This window comes from Talpa occidentalis, unplaced genomic scaffold (genome assembly GCF_014898055.3).
Source record: "Talpa occidentalis isolate TD23 unplaced genomic scaffold, MPIMG_talOcc4v2.1 talOcc4.8, whole genome shotgun sequence".
In the NCBI taxonomy this organism is placed as follows: Eukaryota; Metazoa; Chordata; class Mammalia; order Eulipotyphla; family Talpidae; genus Talpa; species Talpa occidentalis.
Window position 1 is genome coordinate 107,119,888 of NW_023605194.1, and position 23,895 is coordinate 107,143,782.

General features: G+C 53.1%; 2 protein-coding genes across 12 annotated transcripts in view; one reads left to right on the plus strand and one right to left on the minus strand.

Annotated features, from left to right (window-relative positions):
• Nucleotides 1-9,957, plus strand: part of LRBA (LPS responsive beige-like anchor protein) — a 493,454-nt gene extending 483,497 nt beyond the window's left edge. For all 4 annotated transcript variants that reach the window (XM_037497443.2, XM_037497442.2, XM_037497444.2 and 1 more), the window contains 2 exons: nt 3,873-4,024; nt 8,829-9,957. In XM_037497443.2, the coding sequence (XP_037353340.1) occupies nt 3,873-4,024; nt 8,829-8,919 (243 nt within the window). In that variant the 3' untranslated portion in view covers nt 8,920-9,957. The remainder of the gene's footprint in view (nt 1-3,872; nt 4,025-8,828) is intronic.
• DCLK2 (doublecortin like kinase 2) overlaps nt 7,266-23,895 on the minus strand; it is a 135,925-nt gene continuing 119,295 nt past the window's right edge. For 3 of the 8 annotated variants that reach the window (XM_037497453.1, XM_037497452.1, XM_037497448.1), the window contains 2 exons: nt 22,909-23,025; nt 17,993-18,196 (listed from right to left, as the gene is read on the minus strand). In XM_037497453.1, the coding sequence (XP_037353350.1) occupies nt 17,993-18,196; nt 22,909-23,025 (321 nt within the window). Of the gene's footprint in view, nt 10,064-17,992; nt 18,197-20,082; nt 23,026-23,895 lie in introns of those variants that run through there. The other 5 variants (XR_005122631.2, XR_008550043.1, XM_037497451.2 and 2 more) reach the window with 3 other exon arrangements.

Sequence of the window (23,895 nt, forward strand, 5' to 3'; positions counted from 1 at the left end):
GCGTCGGCACGCGCGCGTCTGCCTCCGTGTGACCGGGGGAGGGAGAGTCCTCCCCCCTCTCAAACCTATTTTTGAGGTGCCGAGGCCTTCTGTCCACCCCAGAAGAAAATCATCAGGCAGCCCAAGGACAAGGCGCGGCACTGCCTGGACCCCAGACTGTCCCCCAGAGCTGCGTGTTGTTCAGCCCGGTGCTCGGTGCCGGAGACCGAGCCAAGGCCAGGAGGAGCCTCAGCAGAAGGGGTTTCTTTGAGATCTGTGAAGTCATCCTGGGTGGCGTGCTATGATTTTACACGGGGTTTTGGTTTTTATTTAAGAAAGTGAACTGTTTGCTGGTTCCTGAATGTCAGAGCTACGACAGTGTGCTGGAGCAGGCTGCAGTCGGCTCCTCTCACCTTTGAATGGGCCGACGGCGGCGGCGTGCGGAGCATGGCCGTGTAGGGTTAACCTCAACTCCTGCTTCTCCACGCATAACATGACCAGACCAGTACGTGCCACGTGAAGGGGGTTGGGCTTCAAATTTCATGTGAATTAAGCAAATCTTCTTTCCTATTCAGTAACCGGCAGGGACCTGCATCACTTTCAGGACGGGGCTCTTGGAGGTTGAGGAGAAAAGGACGGCCCTTTGGAGAGGCTGTTGTGTCCAGGTCCTCCTCACCCCCACGCTTCCTGGTGCAGGTTACCTAAGGAAAAATGAACCCGTGGCGCGCCTGTCATTTTCCGGGCATGTGGGAAGTGCAGCAGCACACGGTCGGAGGGAGGAGGCTGCCCATGCCGATGAGGGAGGCGTTAGGCTGCTCTGGAGATTGTTCTCGGTGCTGGTGCTGACCAGGGGTGACCGAGGCTATCTAAACGCTCCTGGCTTCCTGGATCGAGTCTGATCAACCCTCTCTCAAGTAAATACTAGAGTCAGGAAGGATTAGAGGGAATAAAACCCTAGAGAGAGATCACGTTGATCAAATTAGGGCCACTTGTTGCTCCTGTATCCTAGAAAAATTCCGAGTTTTTCTCCATTGCGTTTTGACCGCCTCCACCAGAAAGTGCACACACGGACACTTGGCTTTTATTTTCCTTTCCTCCCACACTTCATTTAAAGAAAGTACACATCGGAGGTTTTCCTTTCCTTCTGTCTTTACAATCATAATGTTGATAATCTGTCACTTTGAGTTGCAATTATATCGTCAGCTACACTAGTAAATCTCTAAAAGAATTTGAAATCCCTTGCTGGCTAAAACAATTTCTGTGGCATTTCAGTTAGCACCAGAGGCTCCGAGCTGCTCCTGGAGGCGGCGGCAGGGAGGCGACGCAGGCCTCCCACGAGCGGGTTTCCCTCCCTGCCCGATGGCCATTGTTTTTTCCTTGGTAATATTTCCCACTGGATTATAGGCTTAAACAATCCATTGCGTTTTCCCCAGCACTTCTGCACTTTATCATACTAACTCACAGGTGGCAACTGTGTGATTAAAGCGAGCTGGTCTAAAGCGAGCGCTGCCTGCTCACGGCTCCAGAGACTGCCACGCACCGCTCACCGCCTCGGGGAGGAGGCGCCGGTCAGGACCATCAAAGGGAAACGCTCCAGCTCCCCCTTGCACCTGAGCCTGTGTAAGGAAGGGAGACCCTGGGAGCAAGTTAGCCATCAGCGCAGACCAGAAATAAAGCTGCTTCTTAAACCAGGAACCCCGCAGGCATGTAGCCTGGGCAACCTCTGCAGTCACTGAGGCCTCCCACCTGTTTTTATTTAGATGCCAGATTGTTTCGTGGCATTTTGGTTAACACAGCAGAGCACATCCGCGAGGCGGTGGTTAGGTATCTTAATGAATAACTTAAATGTAAGTAGGCAGCCTGTGCGAAGCAGCAGCGTTCTTTTATCCACCATTGCACCCAGAGGGATCCATTTTTCTCCTTCTCCCGAGGACAGGAAGCTGCGTTGAGGATGTGCCCGTCCCAGCACACTGACCGCTGGTCCTCCTCAGCCCTGGGGTAGCCGGGTGTGGCCGGGTGTGGCCTTCCCCAAGGCACTCGGGGTGTCCGAGGACAAGACGGACACATCTCGGGGGCTCTCTTAAGCTCTCTAGTCTCACCCAGTCTGGACACTGCAGAGGCATGGAATGAAGGACTGTGGGACCTGGGCGGGGGTGGCAGGTGGCGGGCTGCGGTGCCCTGGCCCTTCCCTCCAAGGGAATTGACAGTTGCTTAGGAAAAAAGCAGACAGAATGTTTTTTGCACTTTGACAGGAACCTCACTTATGAGAATGTTTTGAATGCTGGTGGATGTGTACTCAGGTTTTATTTAATGCCGCACAAAGCTAGAATTCAAGGTTCTTTGCTAGAACAAAGAGTTAAAGATTAATGGGTTTAATTTGTTTTAATATAGCACTTACCCAGTAAAACGCCTCAAGTATGAAACTCAAGTGGGCCACAGGAATAAGGTTAATGGACTTTCAGCAGCTGAATTTGATAAGTATAGCAAATAATTATTTGTCCTGGTCTTCACCGGCGCTCCCCATACTCCCTGGAGATCGCCATTTGTGCAATGGGGGCAGGTAGGAGGGGGCAGGATTTGATTTTTATTTCTCTTGAAAAATCTTACTGTTTATATGTGGTTAAGAGTTAAGGACAGGCAGGGTTTTCATCTCTTCGATGTATTTTTCCATTCTTGAGAATGAGGTATGTATGCAAAACCGCTAAGAGTTGTCCTGTTACGTGCATGTAAATGAACGGCAATGAAATAGTCCTTGTTTTTCTATGATTAAAAAAAAGTCACAGGGTAAAGACTCGAGGTAACTGTATTACAGTGAGTGCAGAGCAGAGGAAATATACTCTTCAGAAGTTAGTGGGTTTTCTTTCTGGCTTGCTAGCCACAGTCTCATTCCCACATTTCACTGTGTCCACGTGGACACAGATTACAGGTGTTGCAACACGTTTTAGAATTCCTAGTGCCACGTAAAGAAAGGAAATGTGTACCCCAGGAAAAGGCTTGGCAGGCAGGGGTAACAGGATTAGCTCTTGCAGTAGGGAGGGACCTTTTCTGTCAGGAGTTGGCCCACTTTTTCTGTAAAGGGACAAACAGTAAATATTTCGGGCTCTGCAGGCTCTGTACACTCTTGCAGCTATTCGTGTGGCTCTGTTCCAGTAACCCTTACAGGCACTGAGGCTTGAAACTCGTGTAATTTTCAGTGTGACATGGAATAGAACTCTTGATTTTTTTCAGCCATTAAAAAATGTGGTCGTATAAAATAGGCGGTGGGCTGCATGTGGCCCGTTTTTACAGGATGGAAGAGCAGATTTTGGGGCTTGCACTTTCTGACACAGGCAGTCCTGGGGAAAGAAGGCCGTGCCTGAGCTGGGGCTGAATCAACCTTGGGAGTCATGGTTTTCTTTCAGGTCACGCTCCTCCTGCTGTAGCAATCCAGCAAGCCTAGGGAAGTGCCCAGGCTGCCCGTCTCCTCTCGGGGGGCCACAGCCTCCAGGGGAGCAGGCTTTATTGGGGTTATGAGGTGAGTTAGCACTGCCTGCCAAGCCTTGGTACACAGTGGGCTTAGCCTGGCCACGGTGCAACTCGAAGGATGCCGCAGGCTCCTTATCTCAGCGCTGGCCCAGTCCACAGCGGGCGCCCCCGCATGGCACCTGAGGAACTGAGTGTGTGCCACCTCATCCTTTAAGTGCAAAAATTTAAACGGCAGAACACTCCAATATTGCCCAATTATGTCCATTTGATTTTTGAAAAGCGGCAAGTCTTCAGCGCCTTGGGTGCCACACGCATGCGTGCTCCCTGCATGGGGGGCCTGGACGGGGTGCAGGAACTACGGGTAGGGTGGGGGGGGCACTGAGTTCCCCTCCCGCCGCCTCCCTGCTGAGTGTCGCCCTGTCTCGCAGGCCATCCAGCTGAGCCGGGACGGGCAGTACCTGCTCACCGGGGGCGACCACGGGGTGGTCGTGGTCTGGCAAGTGTCTGACCTCAAGCAGCTCTTCTCCTACCCGGGCTGCGACGCGGGCGTCCGGGCCATGGCGCTGTCCTACGACCAGAGGTAAGGCGGGCGCCCCGGGTTTCTGGTGCTGCGGGAACAGCTGCCCAGGGGATGGGCTGTGGGGAGGGTGGGGCTGGGCTGCGGGGCTGTGTTGCCGTCAAAAAAGTCAGCGAATACTGGGGTTGCCCATGTGCTTCTGAAAAAGTGTGGATTTCTCTGATGATGTTTCTGCTCTTGGACAGAGACTGACTTCTCCGGGAACAGGTGGGATTTAAGGAACAATCACGCTAGTTACACTGCCGTGAAAGCCTTTTATTTTCTTATGTTTTTTCCTAAGAGCCATAAACATTTGATGTAAAATGTCTCTCTGTTCAGTAGGGTTCAATGGAGAGATTTGGCTTATTTCTTACCAAGTGACAAATTTGGGGGAGATCCTCTATCTGTCATGTAATATGCAAGTCTTCATATATACACAGTCACTCATTTTAACTTTTTTTTTTTTTATTGTGGTAACACATACATGAAATTTGCCGTTGAAGTCATTTCTTAGTGTGCAGGTCACCGCTGTGCAGCCATCATCACCCTCCACAGCTGTTCTCGCCCTTCCCAGCTCCCCTCAGTGTCGTCTCTGTGCAGTTGCGTCTTCTGGTACATGTTGAAAGTGGAATCATACCATATTTGTCCTTTTTTGTGTCTGATTTATTGCACGTAACACATGGTGATGTTTCTGGGGTTCATCCATGCTGCAGGGTATCAAAATCTCCTTCCTCTGGAAGGCTGAGTGCCAGCTGACTGCATGGTCGCTCGCTGAGCACCCCAGGCAGCTGAATATCCCACAGGCTCCACCTTGGAGCCGGCGTGTGGGGGCTGGTGCACGGCTACACTCCAGCATTTGCACAACAAAACTGCCGAGTGACATCTCTCAAAACGTGTCCACTGTGCTGAGAGGCACCACGGCATGCACCATCCCCTGTTCATCTGTGTCCGGCACATGCTCGTGCACAGATAGCCGTACAAATCCCGCTTTTCACTTGTACATCTGGCCATATAACCAGGTGTAGTATTGCTGGGTCATGTGTTAATTCTGTTTGACTTTTTAAGGAAATGCCCAACTGTTTTCATAGTGTCTGAAACCTTTTTCTGTTGCCACTTGCAATATAAAAGGTTTCCAGTTTCTCAACATCCTCGCCCACACTTGCTATATTTTGGTTGTTTTAAAATGGAACTCATCCAGCTGGCGTGGAGTGATGGCTCATTGGGATTTTGATTGGGATCCTAATGGCTCGTGGTGTTCCCTTCCATTCTCTTCCTGAAGTCTCTCTCGTACTGAACAGAAGTGGCGAAAGCCGGTATACTTGTCTTATTCTGCTCTCTATCACATGTGGGGACGTCCCTTCTCTTTCTAGTTGGAGTGTTTTGTCATGAAAGGATGTTGAGTTCTGCCAGATGCCTTTTCTGCACCCATTGGGACAATCATGCAGTTTTTGTTGATTCTGTTCATATTTTTTACTACACCATATAAAAAAGTACTTGTGCACTTGATCATGGTGCAAAATACATTTCCTATACTGCAGAATTTGGCTTGCTAGTATTTGTTGAAGTTGTGCATTGGTAAGGGATATTAGTCTATACATTTTTCTCGTAATGTGTTCGTCTGACTTAAGTGTCAGGAAATGTTCTCTCCTGTTCAACTTATTAGCAGACTGTGAGTTAGTATCCGTCCTTTTAAATGTCTGGTGGCAGTCACCAGTGATGCCATCTGGTGCAGGGCTTTCTATATTGGGAATTACTTGTTATAAGTCTTCCAATTTTCTGCTTCCTCATGATTCAGTTTGGGTATAGTATCTCTAAGATTTTTGTTTCAGCATATAGTTCTGGTATTCTCTTATAAAATGCTTCCAATTTATGATGTTAGTAATTTGAGTCCTTTTTTTTAAAGTCATCTAATGATTTAATTTTACTGATTTTCTCTGTGTTCCTGTTGTCCATTTTTCTTTCTCTAGTTCCATAAGGTATAGAATTATGCTACTGAGATCTTCCTAGTGTATGCGTTTAGAGGTGTAAGTTTTTCTTTTAGAACACCAGTAAGGTTTGTTGTGTTTTCATTTTATTTCAGGATATTTTCTAATTTCCCTTGAAATTTGTTCTTTGACCTATTGGTTATGTATTTGCACATAAAATTTGTTTAGTGGTCTGGTGTTCTAACATATGGCTTGTCCTGGAGAATGTTCCATGTGCACTGAGAAAAATGTATATTAGGCTGTTGAATAAGGGATATATTTCTATACATATATTACACATTCAATTCATATATACACACACGTTTGTATACATTCATGTATCTGTATGTGCATATCCAGTTTTCAAATATACAAGTTTACATGCATTTACATGTTAATAGTCAAGTAAATATTTTATACATATGCTATTGCTATTAAAATATATTCTAAAAAATATATTTTAATAAAATATATTTCACATATTTAAATGTGAGTATAAATATATACATCAACATAAAATACATATTGCAGTCAAAAACTATAAACTCATACCATTTGCAGCAACAGCTAGAAGGCGTTATGCTCAGTGAAATAAGTCAGAAGGAAAAAGAAAAATGGTTTTACTTACTGGAGGAATGTAGGGGAATCAAACAAGGGATCAGGAAATGCAGAAAATGTGTTGTAGAAACACAATACAGAATAGCATGTCATGTAGACTATAGAATATTTAAGACAGAACATATAGTATATGTAATAGATTGTATAGCAAATGCAGTATATAGACTATTGTGCCATGCAATGTAGGAAATACATATAGCACATGCAATGAAAAACATATATACCATGGCATAATATAGGTGTAATATGGAATATATATAAAATGTAATGAGTTAGCTGTTATGCAATATAGGCAATATTACATATGCAATAAAGACTATGAGATATGCTACATATGCTATGGCCTGTAATATAAATATAGCATATTTAATATGGAAAAAATCTAGCACATGCAATACAGCAACATATGGCATATGTGATAATTATAATATGGCTAATAAAGCACATATTACATGTGCTATATAGGCATTAGTGCATATGTAATATATTATTTATAGCATGGACTAAAAAAAAACAATCTTTCCTATGCACTATGAGCATTGTTACATATGTGCTATGGGGGGGGAGGAATAGCACATATGTAATATCTGCATTATGGCATGCAATAAAGAACATATGACATGGATAATATAGGTGGTGTTGCATATGTAATATACTGTTTATTACATATGCAGTATAGGAAATATCACATATGTGATATATTGTTTATACCATGGGCAACATTCATTTCATATGCTGTGGGAATTATATGTGTGTTAATTGTTGTACATGTGCTAAGGCAATTATAACATGGCATATAATAGAAATATGATATAGGCAATTGCATACCCATGCTATATATAGTCTTTATAGCATATGTAATATGGATTTTTATACCATGTATAAGGGAATTATTGCATGGCATGTAATGAAGCTATTATGTCATATACCATTTACAGCATATGCGATACAGAATTTATATTATGGTGTGTTGTGGCTCAACTATAATGTAATTTGTATACTGCATGTTATTGGAGTACTTCAGAAATATTAAAATCCAACATGTACTGATGATCTGTACATACAGTATATATAATTAAGGTCAAATGGATTTTAGTATTGTTCAAGTACTCTATTACCATTTCCAGGTTGTTCTACCCATTATGGAAAGTGGGTTAGTCAAGTGTCTCTCATTTTTTTCCTTTTCCCTTTTTCTGTTGCCCCATACAGCGTGGGTGTCTATTTTTGTAATTGCTTTTTTTTTTTTGATGGATTGACCCTTTTAGCAATATACTACTACTCTTCTCTTCCTTAACATATATTTGCTTAAAGCCCAGTTTACTTGTTATGGCCCGCACACTTCTCATCATCACTTCTTGCATGACAAGTCTTTTCCATCCTTTCAACTGTCTTTAGAGCTAAAATAAATCTTTCATAGACAACATATAAGCTCATCATGCTTTTTTATTCATTCAGCCAGGCCTTGCCTTTTGATTAGTTCACTTCTTTAAAGGAATTACTAAGACATATATTCAGCTGATTTTTTGGTACTGATAGCACATTGTAGTTCTTAATTTTTATATGAGGTACTAGGACACACACTGAATAGGACTGGTCTTAACCAAAGCGTAGAGGAAGTGCTAAGTTAATCAGCTTGGTCTTAGAGCAGCTCCAAGATTGGCTCCTGCAAACACCTGTCCTACCACTGTCCACCGCTTTTCCTGTCCCACCTTGTCAGGAACAGGAAAGCAAGCACTGGTAGTAGCAGGTCCTGCTGTTAGTGATCATTTTGTGAGCTGCTATGTTAGGAGGACTAGGCCCCTACCTACAGCATGATGGACATAAAATACACTTCTGTAGATTAGACCTCAGCCCAAATTTTGGTCAATACTGTTTTCTCATTTTTCACTGATTCTTTACCTGTCCAATTCCTGCTACTTGCTTGTGTGTTGCTTCCTCCACCAGCAATTATTTTGAGATTGTGACTCTGTTGATTCTGACACCTAAAATATAAGGTAGGATTACCAGCCTGGTCCCCTTAGAAATTACCAAATTTATTCCGGTTTGAGTGAGTGGCTGCACTTTCCATGAAAAGGCAAACTCTGGCGTGTCAGCAGGGGCACTGAGAGCACTCAGGACAGAATTTCAGACATCCCTGAGTTCTCAAAAAGTGTAGGTTTGACTGCCATCATCTAGACTTACCGTGATCTGCGGCGAGCGGTTAGTCACAGATCCCCGCGATGTAAACATCTGCCTGCTTCTTCCAGGTGCATCATTTCTGGCATGGCCTCAGGAAGCATCGTTCTGTTCTACAATGACTTTAACCGGTGGCATCATGAATACCAAACCCGCTACTGATGGTCGTGCTGCCTGGCCCTGGCCGAGGTGGGGGAAGGACCCCAGAGCATCTTTCTCTTAGAGAAGCTATCACATCTGAATGTAACTTAAATTTGCCCTAAACAGTGAAAATATTTTTTAAAGTTAATTGCTATTTTTGTAGACTTTGCTTGACTTTTTTGGGGGTATATAGCAAAGCAGAAAACTGGCTGCTGGGTTCTGTAGTTTTAAAAAAAATCTATATTTTTAGTCATAACAAGAAGTCTATTTTCACCAATTATGGAAACGTACCGTGGGGCGATTAAACCCACTTATTCTAGCTCTGTTATGAAAAGAAGTCCCCTTTATCTGTTATCTTGGAAAATATATGATTTTAATAGTAGGGAAGGGGGTTAATCCTGGGATAGAGGGGAATTTTATGCTGTACTTTGGGTCCTGTATTTTTCCAAACGTGCGTGCTGTTTCAGCACTGGAGTTTCTGGGATTTAAATGGTAATGTTTAAATTATAATAAATGTAATTTAAAACATCTCAATGAATGATTTCTGTCAATATTATTCCTCAAGCATGTTCTAGACCTAGAAAATCATGGTTTGGGAGAGGCTTTTTTTAGTTTACTGTGTGGTTAGTGTAGAAAAGCTAATGTTATAGTAAGTGTGAGATACGACGATGTTTTCCTGACCTGTTGTCTTCATCGCACACCAAAATGAAATGGCAATGCTCCTGGGTGCACTACTTTTGTTTTCTTCTCAAGTAAATGCAAGTACCAAAGCTCACCCCGAGGGCTGCCTGTGCGCGTGCACGGCGCTCCCCGCCTCGGGTCTGAGACTAGAGGCTGCCAGGTGCTGTATCCAGCAACCCCCCTTTTACTGTCTGTTATTAAACCTCACTTTCCTTTTTTGACTAGCAATTTGTACTAAGAAACAATGTTATTTTGGCGTTGTACAATTCTACTTTTCTAGTAGATTGCTGTGTGGAATTCTGTGAAAAATATTTGAGAAAAGCTCTGTATTGCCTAAATAAATTCTTTGTAAGTTGTGAACTCTGCGTGAAAGCGGACATTCCATCTCTGAGTTCCCCTGCGCCTTACCTAGCGGCTCCCCCTTCCTTCCACACCTTTCAGCTCTTCTCCAGAAGCAGAGACTGGAATGAAACACCTGAGTTGGCTAGAAAAATTGAAAATGGAATTTTTCATTGGATTATTGGAAATATTTTTTACTCCTAGGTTTTAAACGCAGGTGAAACTGTCAGACTCTGGTCTTGGCAGAGTGTTGCACACTAAGGAGAGCCTCAATCCTGAACGACAAGAGGAAGGCGGGGCCTGCTCTGGCCAGACAGCAGCCTCTTCTCGGGGCTTTCGGGAATGAGAACACTAGCTCTGGCGTGAACAAATGACCCAACGAAGGACTGTACATGCAGCGTCGCCTGCGGTTCTTGATGGGCTCTGAAACTGGTGCAAGAGGACAACAGGGGCAGAAATGCAGGACTTAGAATCAAATGAGTGTACCCGGTCCCTGGTCAAGTCGGCATTTTCATAGGTCTTAATCTGTGATACGATATTTTGGAAATTTCAGAGAAAATGGTAGAAGAACACTTGGAAGACCTAACTCATAAGCAGGCACGCGGGACTTGGGCTGCCCTCTGGGAACAGGCCGACAGCACGGTTCATAAAGCAGTTTCCAACGCTGAGTTTTGGGGCTGGGTCCTTGCGGCGTCTGTGCGTTACAAGCTCTCGCCTGCGTTTTGTGTTTGTTCTAGAAGGAGCCCGAGCCTGAGTTCACTGAGCTCAGTTTGTTTTTAATGGAACAACTGGAAGAATTCTCCAATTTCTATAATAGCATCACGGTGGGAAGCGCTGACGGGGCAGCGATCAGTTTATGTTTTTGGAGATGAGGATTTCGAGACTCTGGGAGCCTCAGGCCGTCTGCCCAGCTGCAGCGGGACAGGCGCCCATGGACACGCCTTGAGGGATTTTCACTAAGGCCTGAAGCTGTGAGGACGGGTCCAGATCCCAGCACAATGGTTATAGCTATTTCTTGAACGTGTGAGGAGAATGTGGCAAGAAAAACAACCGCTTTCACTGTGCATGTGCATTCATTATATCAGAAATCGTGAAAGAAGTGACTGAATGTTTTGGCTAAAAATAACTTTAAATGTACTTAATTTTTCAAATGAGATCAGACTTAGAAGAGTGAAGAGACTTCAGATCATGCAACCAAATCCATCAGATGACATATTGCATCTGCCAACTTCCAATGTGTCTCCTTGGCTGCTCCATCTTGGTGAGATGAAAGAGGAAAACCAGGTCTCTGCTTGTTTTTAATTGTCATAGAGTCTTGTACGGGAGGGCTCCGGGTTCATCATGGTGGACAGTTTTTCGAACTGTGTAATCTGCATTTCCCAGCCTGCTGTGTCCTCAGCATGGTCTACAGGACATGCAGTGTGGTGCGCGCTGGCGCAGCAGCCATGCGTCGGGCCTCTGAGAGGCTCATGTCTTAGTGCCCTGAGTCTCAGCTGCCTGGTCCCCGCCCGCTGCACACTCTACACGCACACTCTACACGCACACTCTACACGCACACTCTACACGCACACTCTACACGCACACTCTACACGCACACTCTACACGCACACACACGCACACTCTACACGCACACTCTACACGCACACTCTACACGCACACTCTACACTCTACACGCACACTCTACACGCACACTCTACACGCACACTCTACACGCACACTCTACACGCAGTGGCAGCAGACGACACAACAGGTCCGCCACACCATACCTGCGTGAGGCTCCCTGGCCAGGGCTCGAACTCAGGCCGTTGCATTGATAGCACTGAGCCTTAGGCCCCTGCGCCACCCGGGAGGCCCCCAGCCTGCGGTGTTTCCCAACACCTATTAAGGATCTTGAAACCAACGCAAGAGGCAGGACCTGTAAAACAAGCTCCTTAAGACCACCTGTCCCTCATCAGTACACGGACCCATCAGCGCACTTCACTGACCCTTCGCTTCTATTTCAGGAGCGGGAGATCACGAAACTGCACACCACCTTTTAAATGCTCCCCGCCGGCCTGCGTCATGGGAAGCAGCGCGCGCATTTCCCCGTGAAGCTGAGACGCCGCTTTAAAATGCCGTCACTTGAAATTTGCAGACGTGAACTTTCTTTGAACGTGCACAAGGAGTAGGAGGGTGCAGAGACCAAAGGGAGGGAGCCCCACGAACTATACCTATAACCCTAAAATACACACGGTTGTCAGCCAAGGAGACCTCAATAAAAATGCAATATTAAAAAATCGAAGGAAAAAAAGCAGTTTCCCCTGGGAACCTAAAGAGAACACCGGTCTCTCCACTGCCTCTTTAGGTGTCACAACGCCCGGCTACGGCACAGGAGCCGAAATCCGAGAGAAGTGACGCCCGTAAAACAAACACAGCTGCTCTCAACACGGGCCTCGTCCTCAGACAGTCTGTTCAGCGAGGGTGTCCTCAACACTCCTTGCTTTGTCCGATTTTAACTCCTTGAAACAAAAGCATTCCTTCACGGGAATGGGAACCCACGAGGAAAGGGGAGGTGCTGGGGGGGACTGGGTGACCCACGACAGACAGGAAACCCGGCAGCACCTTCAGCGAGCAGACGCGGCTCCGGGCCGTGTGCGGGTCACAGCCGCGGGATTCACCGCCGGCGCCCAGGCCCCTCCTCGGGGGTGAGGTTCTGCTCCCCGACAGTACTGGTTCCTGCCGAAACATCACCGCCCTGCTCTGGGGGCTCTGGAATTCAGGAAGTGCTGCCAGGGCTCAGCGAGGAAGCTTGAGCACTCGGAGAACAAGAACATGAAACCTGGCCGGCACACAGGTGAACCATTCACTCCCAGAGGAGGAGCTTATCCCCAGAGCACCCCCCCCTCAACAAATGTTCTAATGAAGTCAATAAGAAGGCGCACTGTGGGGGCCGCCCCGGTGGCACAGCGGGTTGGGCGCAGCGCTGTGTGTGAAGCTGTCCGCAGCCTCTGCAGCGCGGGTTCGATTCCCGGCCAGCCGGGGAGATGCCCACATGGCGCGGCAGACCTGTCGTGCCCGCTGCTCCCCTCAGCAGTGCTTTCGGTCTGTCTGCCTGTTCTGCTCCCTGCTCTCTGGTGAATCCTCTCAGCCTCCACGTCTCTGGCCTGTACCCCGGCTCTTGTATAAATAAAAAATTAAAACAAAAGGAGCACGGTTGCCCTTTGAAATAACGAGACACTTGGGTCTACTCACAGCGCAGAGGACGGGGGCCGGGAGCAGCTGTGGGAAGGCGGCCAGTGGCGACGGACAACCTGCCCGCCCACGCCCCTGCAGCTCCAGGGCAGAACCCAGCCAGGGGCACGGCCGCAGCACCCGCACTGGCATCGCCACGTGTCCTCCCTGCCCGTCTGCACTGAGTGGGGAGCCAGCTGCGAGCTAAGTTTACAGGAGACGTCGGACTCCCACGGCACCCGTCTCAGCTGACACAGCTGGATGGGAGCAGCTCGAGTTTGGATCCACCCGCATGGGAATTTCAAGGAGCCGTTTCCCCTCGGCACCTGGGGGCGCGTTTACTGCACGTGGTTCAGGAGCCCCTGGCCCTGCCAACTGAGCCTGGCCGGGCCCCACCCTGGTCCGTCCCGCTCTCCCCGCTGCCCGAGAACACGGACGGTGACTCAGGTGCCACCTGCATCCAGAAAGCACAAGTGTCTTTAGTTCAGCGGTTGGCAGGGCCCGGCGGGGCGGCCAGGCCTCAGGCCTCCCGGCGCCAGGACGACACCCGTCCACACCGGCAGGACGAGGGACTCCCCCTCACGTCTGCTGCCACGGGGCCAGTCAGCACCTGCGCCCGCTGGGCCGGGGCTGCCCCGCAGCCCCCGAAGGGAAGGGTTTTCTCTCTCAAGGACGGACGCCTCTGCCACCCTCGGGGGTCGCGTCACCTGTCAGGAAGGGAATCAACCCTCGGGCGTCAGGGGCTGCCGCGCCGGGAAAGCGACGGAGCTTGGCGGTGGCCGCCTGGTTGTCAACAGGAAGGAAAAGGACCTAAAGTAGCACCTGAGTAAGGAAGGGTCATTTGAAGATTTCCTTCCAGTCCTCTCGGGCCGTGGAAAGAGCCCTCCGGCCTGCAACAGTGAGGAAAGTCGCAGCCCCGGGTGGTTCTGGCCCCGGCGCTGTGGGACTCAGAAGCCCGAGACCGCTGGGGCCAGGCCGCCCCTCGCCTCCCCCGCGCTGCGGAGGGGAAAGGCCGAGTGTGCCAGCCCAGGGCGAGCCCGGCGTCCGCTCGGACACCGAGGGTGTGTGGCCTTGAGCCGAGCTCCTTCCCAGGCGCCCGGGCTCTGCGCCGGCTCCGGCATCGCGCGGGCTCCAGGACCTCCGCAGCCGTTGCCAGAACAGGAAGGGAATTACTTTTCTGTCTCAAGTGCAGGAGGATTTTTCTTTGCCAAAACCAGGATCCGGGCCGGCTAGGGATGTCCTCGCCCCCGGCAGGAAGAAGTGGGCTGCTCTGCAGCTTTGATGTAAATACATTCGCCGAACCTGGCTTCCACCTGGGCCCAGACAGGCGCTCGGCCCCCCAGCCCCAACCCCAGGCTGGAGGCAGCCTCGCCGCCCCAGAGGCCCGGGTGCCCAGCTCGGCCCAGAGGCACGACCGCGGCAAATGACCTCTCACGTTCCTTCCCCTCCGCCGCCCGGACAGCCGCATCCTCAGCCGAGGATGAAATCCACCGGCCAAGATGAGCCACAGTCGCACACCCCCGCCCTGTGGAGACGCCACTGTCTTCCTCTAGCAGACTCACCCCCACCCCCGGGCCCGCAACCTCTTCATCTTCATCTTCTCCCACGGGGCAGGCGCCTCCCCCACCCCGTCCCCCCTGGAGCCTCGCTGGCTACCTGGAGGGGCGCAGCCGTCCCAGCCCCGCAGCTCTGGCCGAGTCTTCTCCAGCCGGGCTTTCCACACCTCTCCCTCGGGACCGTGGTGTGGCTCAAATCCGATGGAGGAAATGCCCTGGAGTCTTGGGGTGCTCAGTTGGCATCTGAGCATTTCCCAAACCCAGATGACTGCTTTGGAAGCAGCCAGGCCCGTGCCTGACCGCCGTGACGCCGACCCTGCACGCACCTGTCAGAGCTGATCCTCTGTGCCTCCCCCCTGCCCTTGCTCGGGGCCCCACCCAGAGCGACGAAAAGCAGCCTGCACCCCCCCCCCCCAAGACGGTTCTCACACAGCCAGAGACAGTCTGCAGCTGGGCCCCTCACACCAGCCAGTCCATGCAGGCCAGGCTTCGAGCCCCCTCCCCACGCACCTACCCCCTTGGAGGACCCTGGCTTTGTCTGCACGGCCCCCCCAGAAGGGCTCGGCCTGTGCTGCCCAAGATCTGTGGGAGCCTCTCAAGAAAGGGCCTGGCGGCAGCTGCATCCTCCCTCGGCTCTGTCACACGAAGCTGTGCGTGCGAGGCCTGGGCAGGCTTGCAGTCAGGTCCCAGGATGCCACACTGTGGTACCGCGTTCTGGGGCAGAGTTCCACCACGCCGGGATTGCCGTAGCCCCGTCCACCCCTTTAAACCAGGGCTGAGCAACATTCAGCCCGGATTCACGTCGTGTAAATAAAGACGACGACCGACCTGTGGCCTTTCTTCAGCGCTGTCCGGGAGGCAGGTGGCCGTCCACGTGCCCCGTCCAGCCTGAGCTCTGCTGCCAGCGTCCGGCACATGCGCAGCCCCGCGTGGAAAATATCACAGTCACTTTTCTACTGTCTGTGAAGTCAGGTGTCTCAGGTACACTGAGGCGAATACACTATAGCGCTCGTTCCACCTGTTCCTTTGCACTTCTCTTTAACCCGCAAGGCTGGCGCGGCGCTCCTGGGAGGACACATCCTCGTCCAAGTCCACCTCAGGCAGCGACACTTCACTCCCGGTCACCTTCTACCCAGGAGCAGATTCTGCCGACGCTCTGTCCGAGGCTTCCGAGCCCCGTTTTCCATGTCCTCGCCCCCAGCGGCCTTTCTCGAGAGACACACACCCCGATTCCGGGTTCAAGCGCTGGGGCAGCGGCCGCCGGGACGGCTTCAGCGGGTCGCCCCGCGTCTACCCCTTTTCAAGGGCAGTTTCTCCAGACAGGGAGCCCGGCTGAAGCGGCGCGCACCATCGGGGCGCCCCCCTTCCTCACCGGGCCGGGTCAGAGGCGCCAGCCAGGGGCACAGACCTGCGCTGAATGTTGATTGTGAGCCCAGAACAAGCGCCCAGGGACCGCTCCGTCAAGGCGCAGGTGAATGGACAGTTTGCTCGTGTCAAAGCCTTTATTTTGGGCCCCGCGGGAGATGAGCGCTCCATGGCAGGCGTGGGCGCCTGCGAAGAATGCCAGCTCTGGAGTCAGAACCTCAAGCTGCATCGCGGCTCTGCTCCTCAGCACTCCTACGCCCGGCGGTCCCCTGGCTCCTTGGCCGGCTCCTACCACACACACACACACCCACACACACACACACACACACACACACACACACACCCCCTCTCGGAGTGCGTGGGACTGAAAGAGCTGCGAGGCTCATGTGCCCTCCGGTCCCCAGGATTCCTGCCCCCCATGTTCCGGGCCATCCAAGGGGCCACCGAGCTAGCAGCACCTCGCTCCCTCCACAAGGTGGACAAAAATCCAGAGCCCCGGAGATGGTTTCCAGCCCTGGCGCCGCACAGCTGGGAGGAGCCGGGCACAGACGCTGCCCCCGGCGGGGCCAGCACCACGGGCAGGCGGAGGGAGAGAAGCCCAAAGCCACACACACTGAACACAGCAGAGGACACACGGGGCGAGCGCAGAGAGGGAGACGGACCCAGAGGGGGACAGACGCCCCACTTTCCTCTGAGTCCCAGCCCCCCGTCCTTGGTTGCCGAGATTCCCTGATAATTCCTCTTCGTTCCCGCGCGCTGTTCGCGAGCATCAGCGCCTGGAGCAAGCTCCCTCCCCAGCCTCCCCCGTGCCCCCCCACGCCCTGGGCCCAGGAGCAGCGCTGCAGCCACGTGCCCGCCAAGCAAAGGAACCGAGCCCCCCACGCCCGTGCTTCTCCAGAGGAGTTTATTGCAGGGGGGTACACTGGTGAAGGCAGAGCGCTAACATGAGAGGAACTACAGGCCCGCCAGGGCCGAGGATGAGCAGGAAAGGAAACATACACGGGCTATGTACAGTCGTTAAAAAGAGCGGGGTGCGGGGGGCGGAAGAGCTGCCAGCAGCCTTCCAGAAGGTCAGTGACAGGGGGTCGGGGCACCGTGCCCGCCGCTCCTCGCTGCGCCCCAGCCGTCCTCGGCGGTTCCTGCTCCGCTGCAGGTGAGCAGCCCGCGCTGCAAGGAGCCCGGCGCCCGCTGCTCCCTGGGGCCTGTGGTCACCCCGCTTGGCGGGCGCGGGCCCCGGAGAGGCGCGCGGAGCCTGCAGGTGCGCGTGGGCCAGGCCTGTCCTCGAACACCCCGCAGGACGACGTCATGAGCATTTCCTAGTACATACATGGGGAGAGCGGGGGGCTGCACCGCGTCCAGGGGAGAACGCGACCCTCCCTGGGGTCTGTGCACAAATAAATACCCAGTGCTGTGGTGAGAGCGCCCAGCACCCCAAGCTGCAGGGCGGGGCCCCCATCGGGCCCCTGAAAGCACCTCAGGGCCGAAGTCAGTGTCCGAGGCCCCAGTGTCTTCCCGTGCGCACGTCCTCCTGGCGAGAGGAGTCCACCGGTGGCAGCAGGGAGGGCGCCACGCTCTGCTCGCACCGAGCACCCCCAGTGGGGCCGGTGCAGTTCTAATTCCGTTGTAAGAAAAGAGGGCGCACCCCGAGTTGACTGAAATCAGGGAGAAGTCTTGCTTCATCCAAAGTGTTTCTATAAAAACGCATTCGATGCGGGATAAAAGTCGCACATTCTCCGGGTGATGCGGTCACACGTCCGTCGAAAGGAAAACACAGATGATCTAGCGCGAGCCCCTCCGAACAGCCGGCCCCAAGAGGACCCTGCCCGGGCCGCCTCCAGGGGCCGGCCCGGCGCTGTCCCCGGGGGCCCCGGGGGCGCGGGAAACTCGGGCCAGCAGCAGGACGCGGCCCTCGGCGAGGGGGACCCTGAGGCCGGCCGCGGGGCTCAGTCACGGTGGCGGCGCCAGGTCCCGGCCTGCTCCCTGCCCGCGGGCGCGGGAGGGCCGAGGGCAGCAGGGGATGGGGGCCCGGCCGCCGGGGGCGCCTCCGCGGCGGGAGGGACTGGACAGGTGGGCTCCGTCCCAGGCCGGCTGCCGTCCGCACAGGGTTTGCTGCAGAAAATCTGCCCCTCCTTATCTAGAGCCGTGTTCTGGGGAGAGAGCAGGGGAGACCACACGTCAGCCGCGGCCAGCGCGCCCGGCCAGCGCGCCCCCCGCGAGCATGCAGGGGCCAGAAACAGAAGAGGAGAAATCACTGCGGCTTCCCTGGACCCGAGTCTGCCCAGAGGCCCCGGCTGCCCGGGGCCTCTTCTCCAGCTGGGGGGCTCCTAGCTTCGGGGGGCGCCCCGGCCACCAGCCTGGCCTGGAAGAACCCCGAGCCCTCCGGCTGCAGCAGGATGGAGGCGGGAAGTTTTCTCAAGTCTCCAGCGCAGCCTGAAAAGCTACTCTGGGCACAGCCTGTAGTCAGTGACCCCCTTACACCCCAAATGGCTGCATAATCTTTAAGAGCACCAGGAATTTGAGGGTGCAGCCTGCCATTTTTTTCTAGAACCTCCCTGATCTTCTCACCTGCTTTTCTCCTGTGTGGCTTTACTTTATCCCACCCCTGCACCCCCGTTTTCAGTGTGGGGGGCTCCTTGGGAGCGAGGACCGCCCCCTCGCCCTGGACTAGGAGGGGGCCTGGTTCTTCTCCCACCCAAGCTAAGCTGTGCCTGGGGCCCACAGGGCTCCCCCAGGGTGGGGACGCTTCGGGGCTCAGGCACCTAGAGCTCAAGGGCAGTGACCGGGGCTGCCCGAGGAGAAAGGCTCTGCAGTTCTTTCATTCTGACTAAAATAAAGCAGCAGCTGGGAGGATCAAGTGCCCCCAGGGCTTTCTGAGGGTCCTGGGATTGCCTCCCGGGCACTGGGTGTCAGTCGTGCAAGCCTGGCTCCGCTGGCCCTTCCCGGCTCAGGGGGAATATTCAGGGGCTGCCAAGGACACCTCAGCTACGGGGAAGCACTAGCTGTGGAGCCGCCCCTTGGGGATGTCGGCCTCACCTTCCCACACCCTCCCGGCTCCTCTGCACAGGGGCTGCCCCCCCCCCCACCGCCCGGGCCCTGCCGCGAGATCACGACCGCAGAAGCAGCCGGCACCCCGTTATTTCTCCTTTTCTCTTCCCGGGAGAGAAGAGGGCTGTGCGCAGAACAGAGCGGTGCAGCGTTAGTACATACCATGGCCTTGGCCCTAGCCAGGGGGAAGCAATGCAGGCGGCGAGAGGCAGGAGGAGGGAGGAGAGAAGCGGGGACAGAAACTGGACTTACTTTCAACAGAAGCAACGTGATCGAAACAGTTTTGTCTATCTCAATTCAGCCCCAGGCACCCCCCCCATGTCCCCCATGAAAGCAGCACCGCCCCCGAGAGGGGGAGACCTCTTGGAATTCACCCCTCCTCAGGCTGGGACGGAGCAGGGGAAGCCGGGCCTCTCCTGTTCCCGCTCCCGCCACAAGGTGGCCTCTTCTGGGGCCGCGGCTGGAGCAGCCCGCCGGGAGGCCGAGTCCCCTGCGGGGCGCTGTCCTTCCTTAGCGATGCTAAGGGGGAGCCCGAAAATGCTAGACACGCCCAAAACCACAGGCCTGCTGGAACCCAGAAGCTGCTCCAGTGTAACCCTCTCTACCCCGAAGCCTCGCCGGCCGCCGCTGGCGGGGCCCGCACCCCGAGACACCCAGTTGGAGACAGAACAAGAGCCCCCGCGGGCACCTATGTCATGGTGTCGTTCAGAGAGAGGCCTTTTCCCGGGGCCCGAAACAGCACTTGGCAGGACGACCCGAGCTGCCATCTGGGGAGGAAGGTCAGGGGCAAGCTGAGAAGTTCTAACATCAGTGCAGGTCAGGTCTCCTGAGGGCGGTCCTGGCCGGCTAACGGGGGTGTGAGCAGGTGCAGGAGGCCTGCCCCGGTGAGAAGCTGAGGGCTGGGCGCTGGCGGCAGCCCCTGAGCATGCAGATTTCAGAGGGGTGGAGAATTAGAAGCTGCTGGAAGGAAGCGAGTGTGTTTGAATACCAGCGTCCTGCTTTCGGGTCCCCACAGTCTCAACTGGGTAAAGAGTGAACCTCTGAAGTCTCTCAAGCTGTCAAATCAAACTGCCAAACAAAACGCAGACAATAACATCAACTTTTCTTTCACCGTTACTCAAGGCTCCTGGCCTGTCTCGCCGGAGCTCGGGGCGCTGCTCGGGGGGCAGAGGAAAGCCCAGCAGAGGAGCAGGTGGACACCTGCTGTAAGGTACAGAAATGTCCTCTGAGGACCCCACCTCAGGACGAAGTCCCATCATTCCCGCTACTATTAGTATCTGCAGGAACCACGGCTGCCTCGCACACTCCAGTGAAGAGGACACGCATGCCAGGGAGAGCCATTGTGTGGTGAATTGTTTTCAATATAAAAAACACTTAAAACTGTTCCCAGGGGAAGGACACAGACACAGACCACGATGGAGTGGATGGGACGACACGGAAGCATGGCACGCAAGCTACCCCCACACAACCATGCCCGGGGCCAGGTCCTCTGTGGGGTGAGGATTAGCGCACCCCCAAAGAGGCCTTCTCCTCACCGCTGCTTTTACGACAGGCCGAAATTCACAGGCCCCCTTTTTTGGCCACTGAGATTGGTACCTCCAGAGACAAGCTTTACTGATCTCTCCTGTAGGTACTGAAGGTGATAATCTCACTCAGCAGTTGCTCGGAGCTAACAACCTGCAGAGTTGTGTAGGTAACATGGGTTAGACGGGACCCTGGCAACATGCTCAAAACGACAACTGAACATACATGTGCACACACGACGCTCACGGTCACCGCAGGAATTACACACGGTACAGGGTGCTCATTCACACAAACATCCAGGTGAAGCTCCAGGGTCTGCAATTTGACGGCTGCACTCCATCAGCACGTGGGAAAATGCCATTTGGAAATTGTACAGCATAGGTTTCGGCTGAGGGGCTCTCAACAGAACCTTTATCCAGAACAGAACCTTTTCTGGGTCACAGGGACAAGGGCTGGATTGTTCCAGAACCGTGGCCACTCACAGGTCCTGGGCAATCGACTCCTATCTGGGTCCTGAGATGACAGAGCCCCAGGCCATCCCCATGGAAGGGTGTCCCCTCCAGGAGACTGAAGCTCGCCTAACACAGTTATCAAATTTACATTCTAGAAAATCACTCTTAAGGTCTTTCAGGTCTTTCATTATTTCCAGTGTGCCAATTTTTATGTGTTTTTTTTTTCCCCCTCATTTTTCCTAGAAGCTGCCTTGCAACGAGCAAGGCCAGGACTCCTGACCCCAACCATCGGCGCTCACTCTCCTCCTTGAATTGCTTGAAAACGTTATGCTGTTGGTTTCATCAAGATGGTTCTTCTCAAAGCGTTTTGGCCGCAATCCTGTGACAGCGCTGCTGTTCCCAGGCTTTCAGCAAGACACTGCTGAGACTCTAGGAAAACCACACCTCGAGCGCCTCCCCATCGCTCTGGCACAGAGCATCCCCAGTCCTGCAACATGTCAAGAGGCCCTGCAAGCCCTGTCTGGGGAAGGCCAGGGGCGGGGAGCACTTCTCAGCAGGGGAGGACCGAGGGTGCTGTGAGGACACACAGAGGGGCCCAACAAGTGCGGCTCCCTGAGGGCAGCGGGGAGCAGGGCCAGCGGCTCTGGGGCAGATGCTCGCCACACACCCCGCAGCTTCTGGAGTTCCCAAGGGGAAGGGCTCCCTCCAGTGTCCCTGTAGACCCTGCGTCTTAGGTGAGGCTCCCAGACCACATGCCAGTGTCCTTCTGGTTGGATGGGAAACAAATGGAGCCTCTGCAGAGGGGCAGCGGCCCTGGGGAGAGTGGCAGGCGATGAGATGGCCCGTCACAGGCATCAGGCTCCCTGTTGGCCTGAAGTGCTGCTAGGACTCCACAGAGCCCGGGGGACCAGGCCCCCGTCAGCCCCACACCCCTCTACTCAGGGCGGGACTGGGAAGCCGCTTAGCCAGAGCTCCGGCTCTGGAGAAGGAACCTGCCCCCGTGGGCGGAATGGAAGCCCGCGCCCCAGATGCTGGCTGCTCTGAACCAGGCACCCTGACAGGTGGGGATGCTCCGGGCAGGAGTTAAGGCCCCACGTCCGGCTGTGCTGGCATCCTGACCTTACTTCTGGCTTTGTTCTTCCTACCATCATTTTCCCTTTGCTAAACTTTTCTCAATGCTTCTTCACGTACTTTAATGTTACACTTTCAACTTGCTCCTTTTACGGGTTTAAATGAGCTGCTTTGCACATATTTTGGAAGGAGGGAGGGCTGGAAAATGACGGGGATAACATTCCTGACTTCTCTAAACATTTCACCGACTCGAGAAAACTGATGCTTTACATTGTCCCGTATTTTAAAAGTCACAGAGCCCTTATTTTTTACTGGCATGTGTTTACCCTTGACTTTTTAAATCCCACTTTCCCAAGACTAATTCCTGCCTCGTATAATCTGCATTTGAAGCCCTGAGCAGGCAGGAGGGGAGTCTCTTCCTTCTGCTGTAAGCCCCACCCAGGCCTGGGAATCCTCCAGATGAGCAGCAGGGACAAGAGCAGAGACGGCTGCCCGGAAGGGAGCCACGCACAGGGCTCCGGTGCCTGGGCCACCATCAGATTGCCTTGCAGGTACCTGCACAACCTCCACCCCGACACTCAACGCTGGTCAGCCAGCAGGTGCACTGCACGTGCCAAGCCCATCTTGAAGTGAAAAGAGAAACATGGAAGGTGGCAACTTCCATGTGAGGGAAGCTCTGGGCTGTTTACTTCCAAAAGTCAAACGCCATCTGAGCAGGCAGGCCAGACACTGAGCTTTCCCACAGCAGAAGCCCGCGTCCCACTTACCATGATAACGGACACCCCGGTAGTGGTGCTGTTCTGTTTGGGGAGCGCAGTGTTAAAGTGCTGTTTGAGTTTACCTGTTACTTCTGCTTGCATATTATTCTCCTGGGAGGCATCATCCTGCAGAAAAGAATTAAAGAACTGATGTTCCATCAAGTCTAGTTGGTCTATTCCTTTACACCCTCCCCACTTCTTCTTCCTAAATGAGCTGACTTCAACCACACTTAGGGAAACAATGACCTTTTAAAAATAGCCACTAGACATTTCATGCCTTCAAAGTGTCTGCACAGCCCCCTACTGCAGGTCCGCAGCAAGCTGAGGACAGAGGGAGTAGGTCTCCATAGCACAAAGGAGGACATTCTTTCAGCTTCTGAGACCCTCCCCCAAGGCACAAATGCCTCACAACGTAGTGCAGATCCTGCCCGTGCAAACTTCAAAATAAACATGTCAAGAATTCAGTTGATAACTGTTAGACTTTATTGCTCATAAAGGAATGTGGTCTTTCAGCTACTTGGTCGGAGAGCCAAGCCACTGATGAGGATCCAGAGAAGCTGAACCCAGATGCAGGATGTGCATGGCAGCAAACTTCACTCTCCTGGAGCCTCCTGGAGAGAGGGGAATGCATCTCACCACTGCCACATAGCGGGCCATGTTACCATAGACCCAGAAGCACCTCGAGTCCAGAGGGGAACTCAGGCCAGAATCTCACACCACTACCAGCTCCTGGGGGATGTCTCCACCTTTCCACCCACAGCAGGAGGGATCCTGGGACCATGTGCCAGGAAGATACAGGAACCAGGGTCTGGAACATGTTCACCTTGGGGCAAATCCTGAAAATCTCACACCACAGACTCACAGAAGGGGAATGCCAGAGGCTCCACAGACAGCATCCTGGCCAGTCCCTTCACTCTGCAGGTGAGGAAACTAAGGCCAGTAAGGGGCACTGACTCGCCCAGGACACTCACAGGACAGGGTGAAATATCCCAGGGT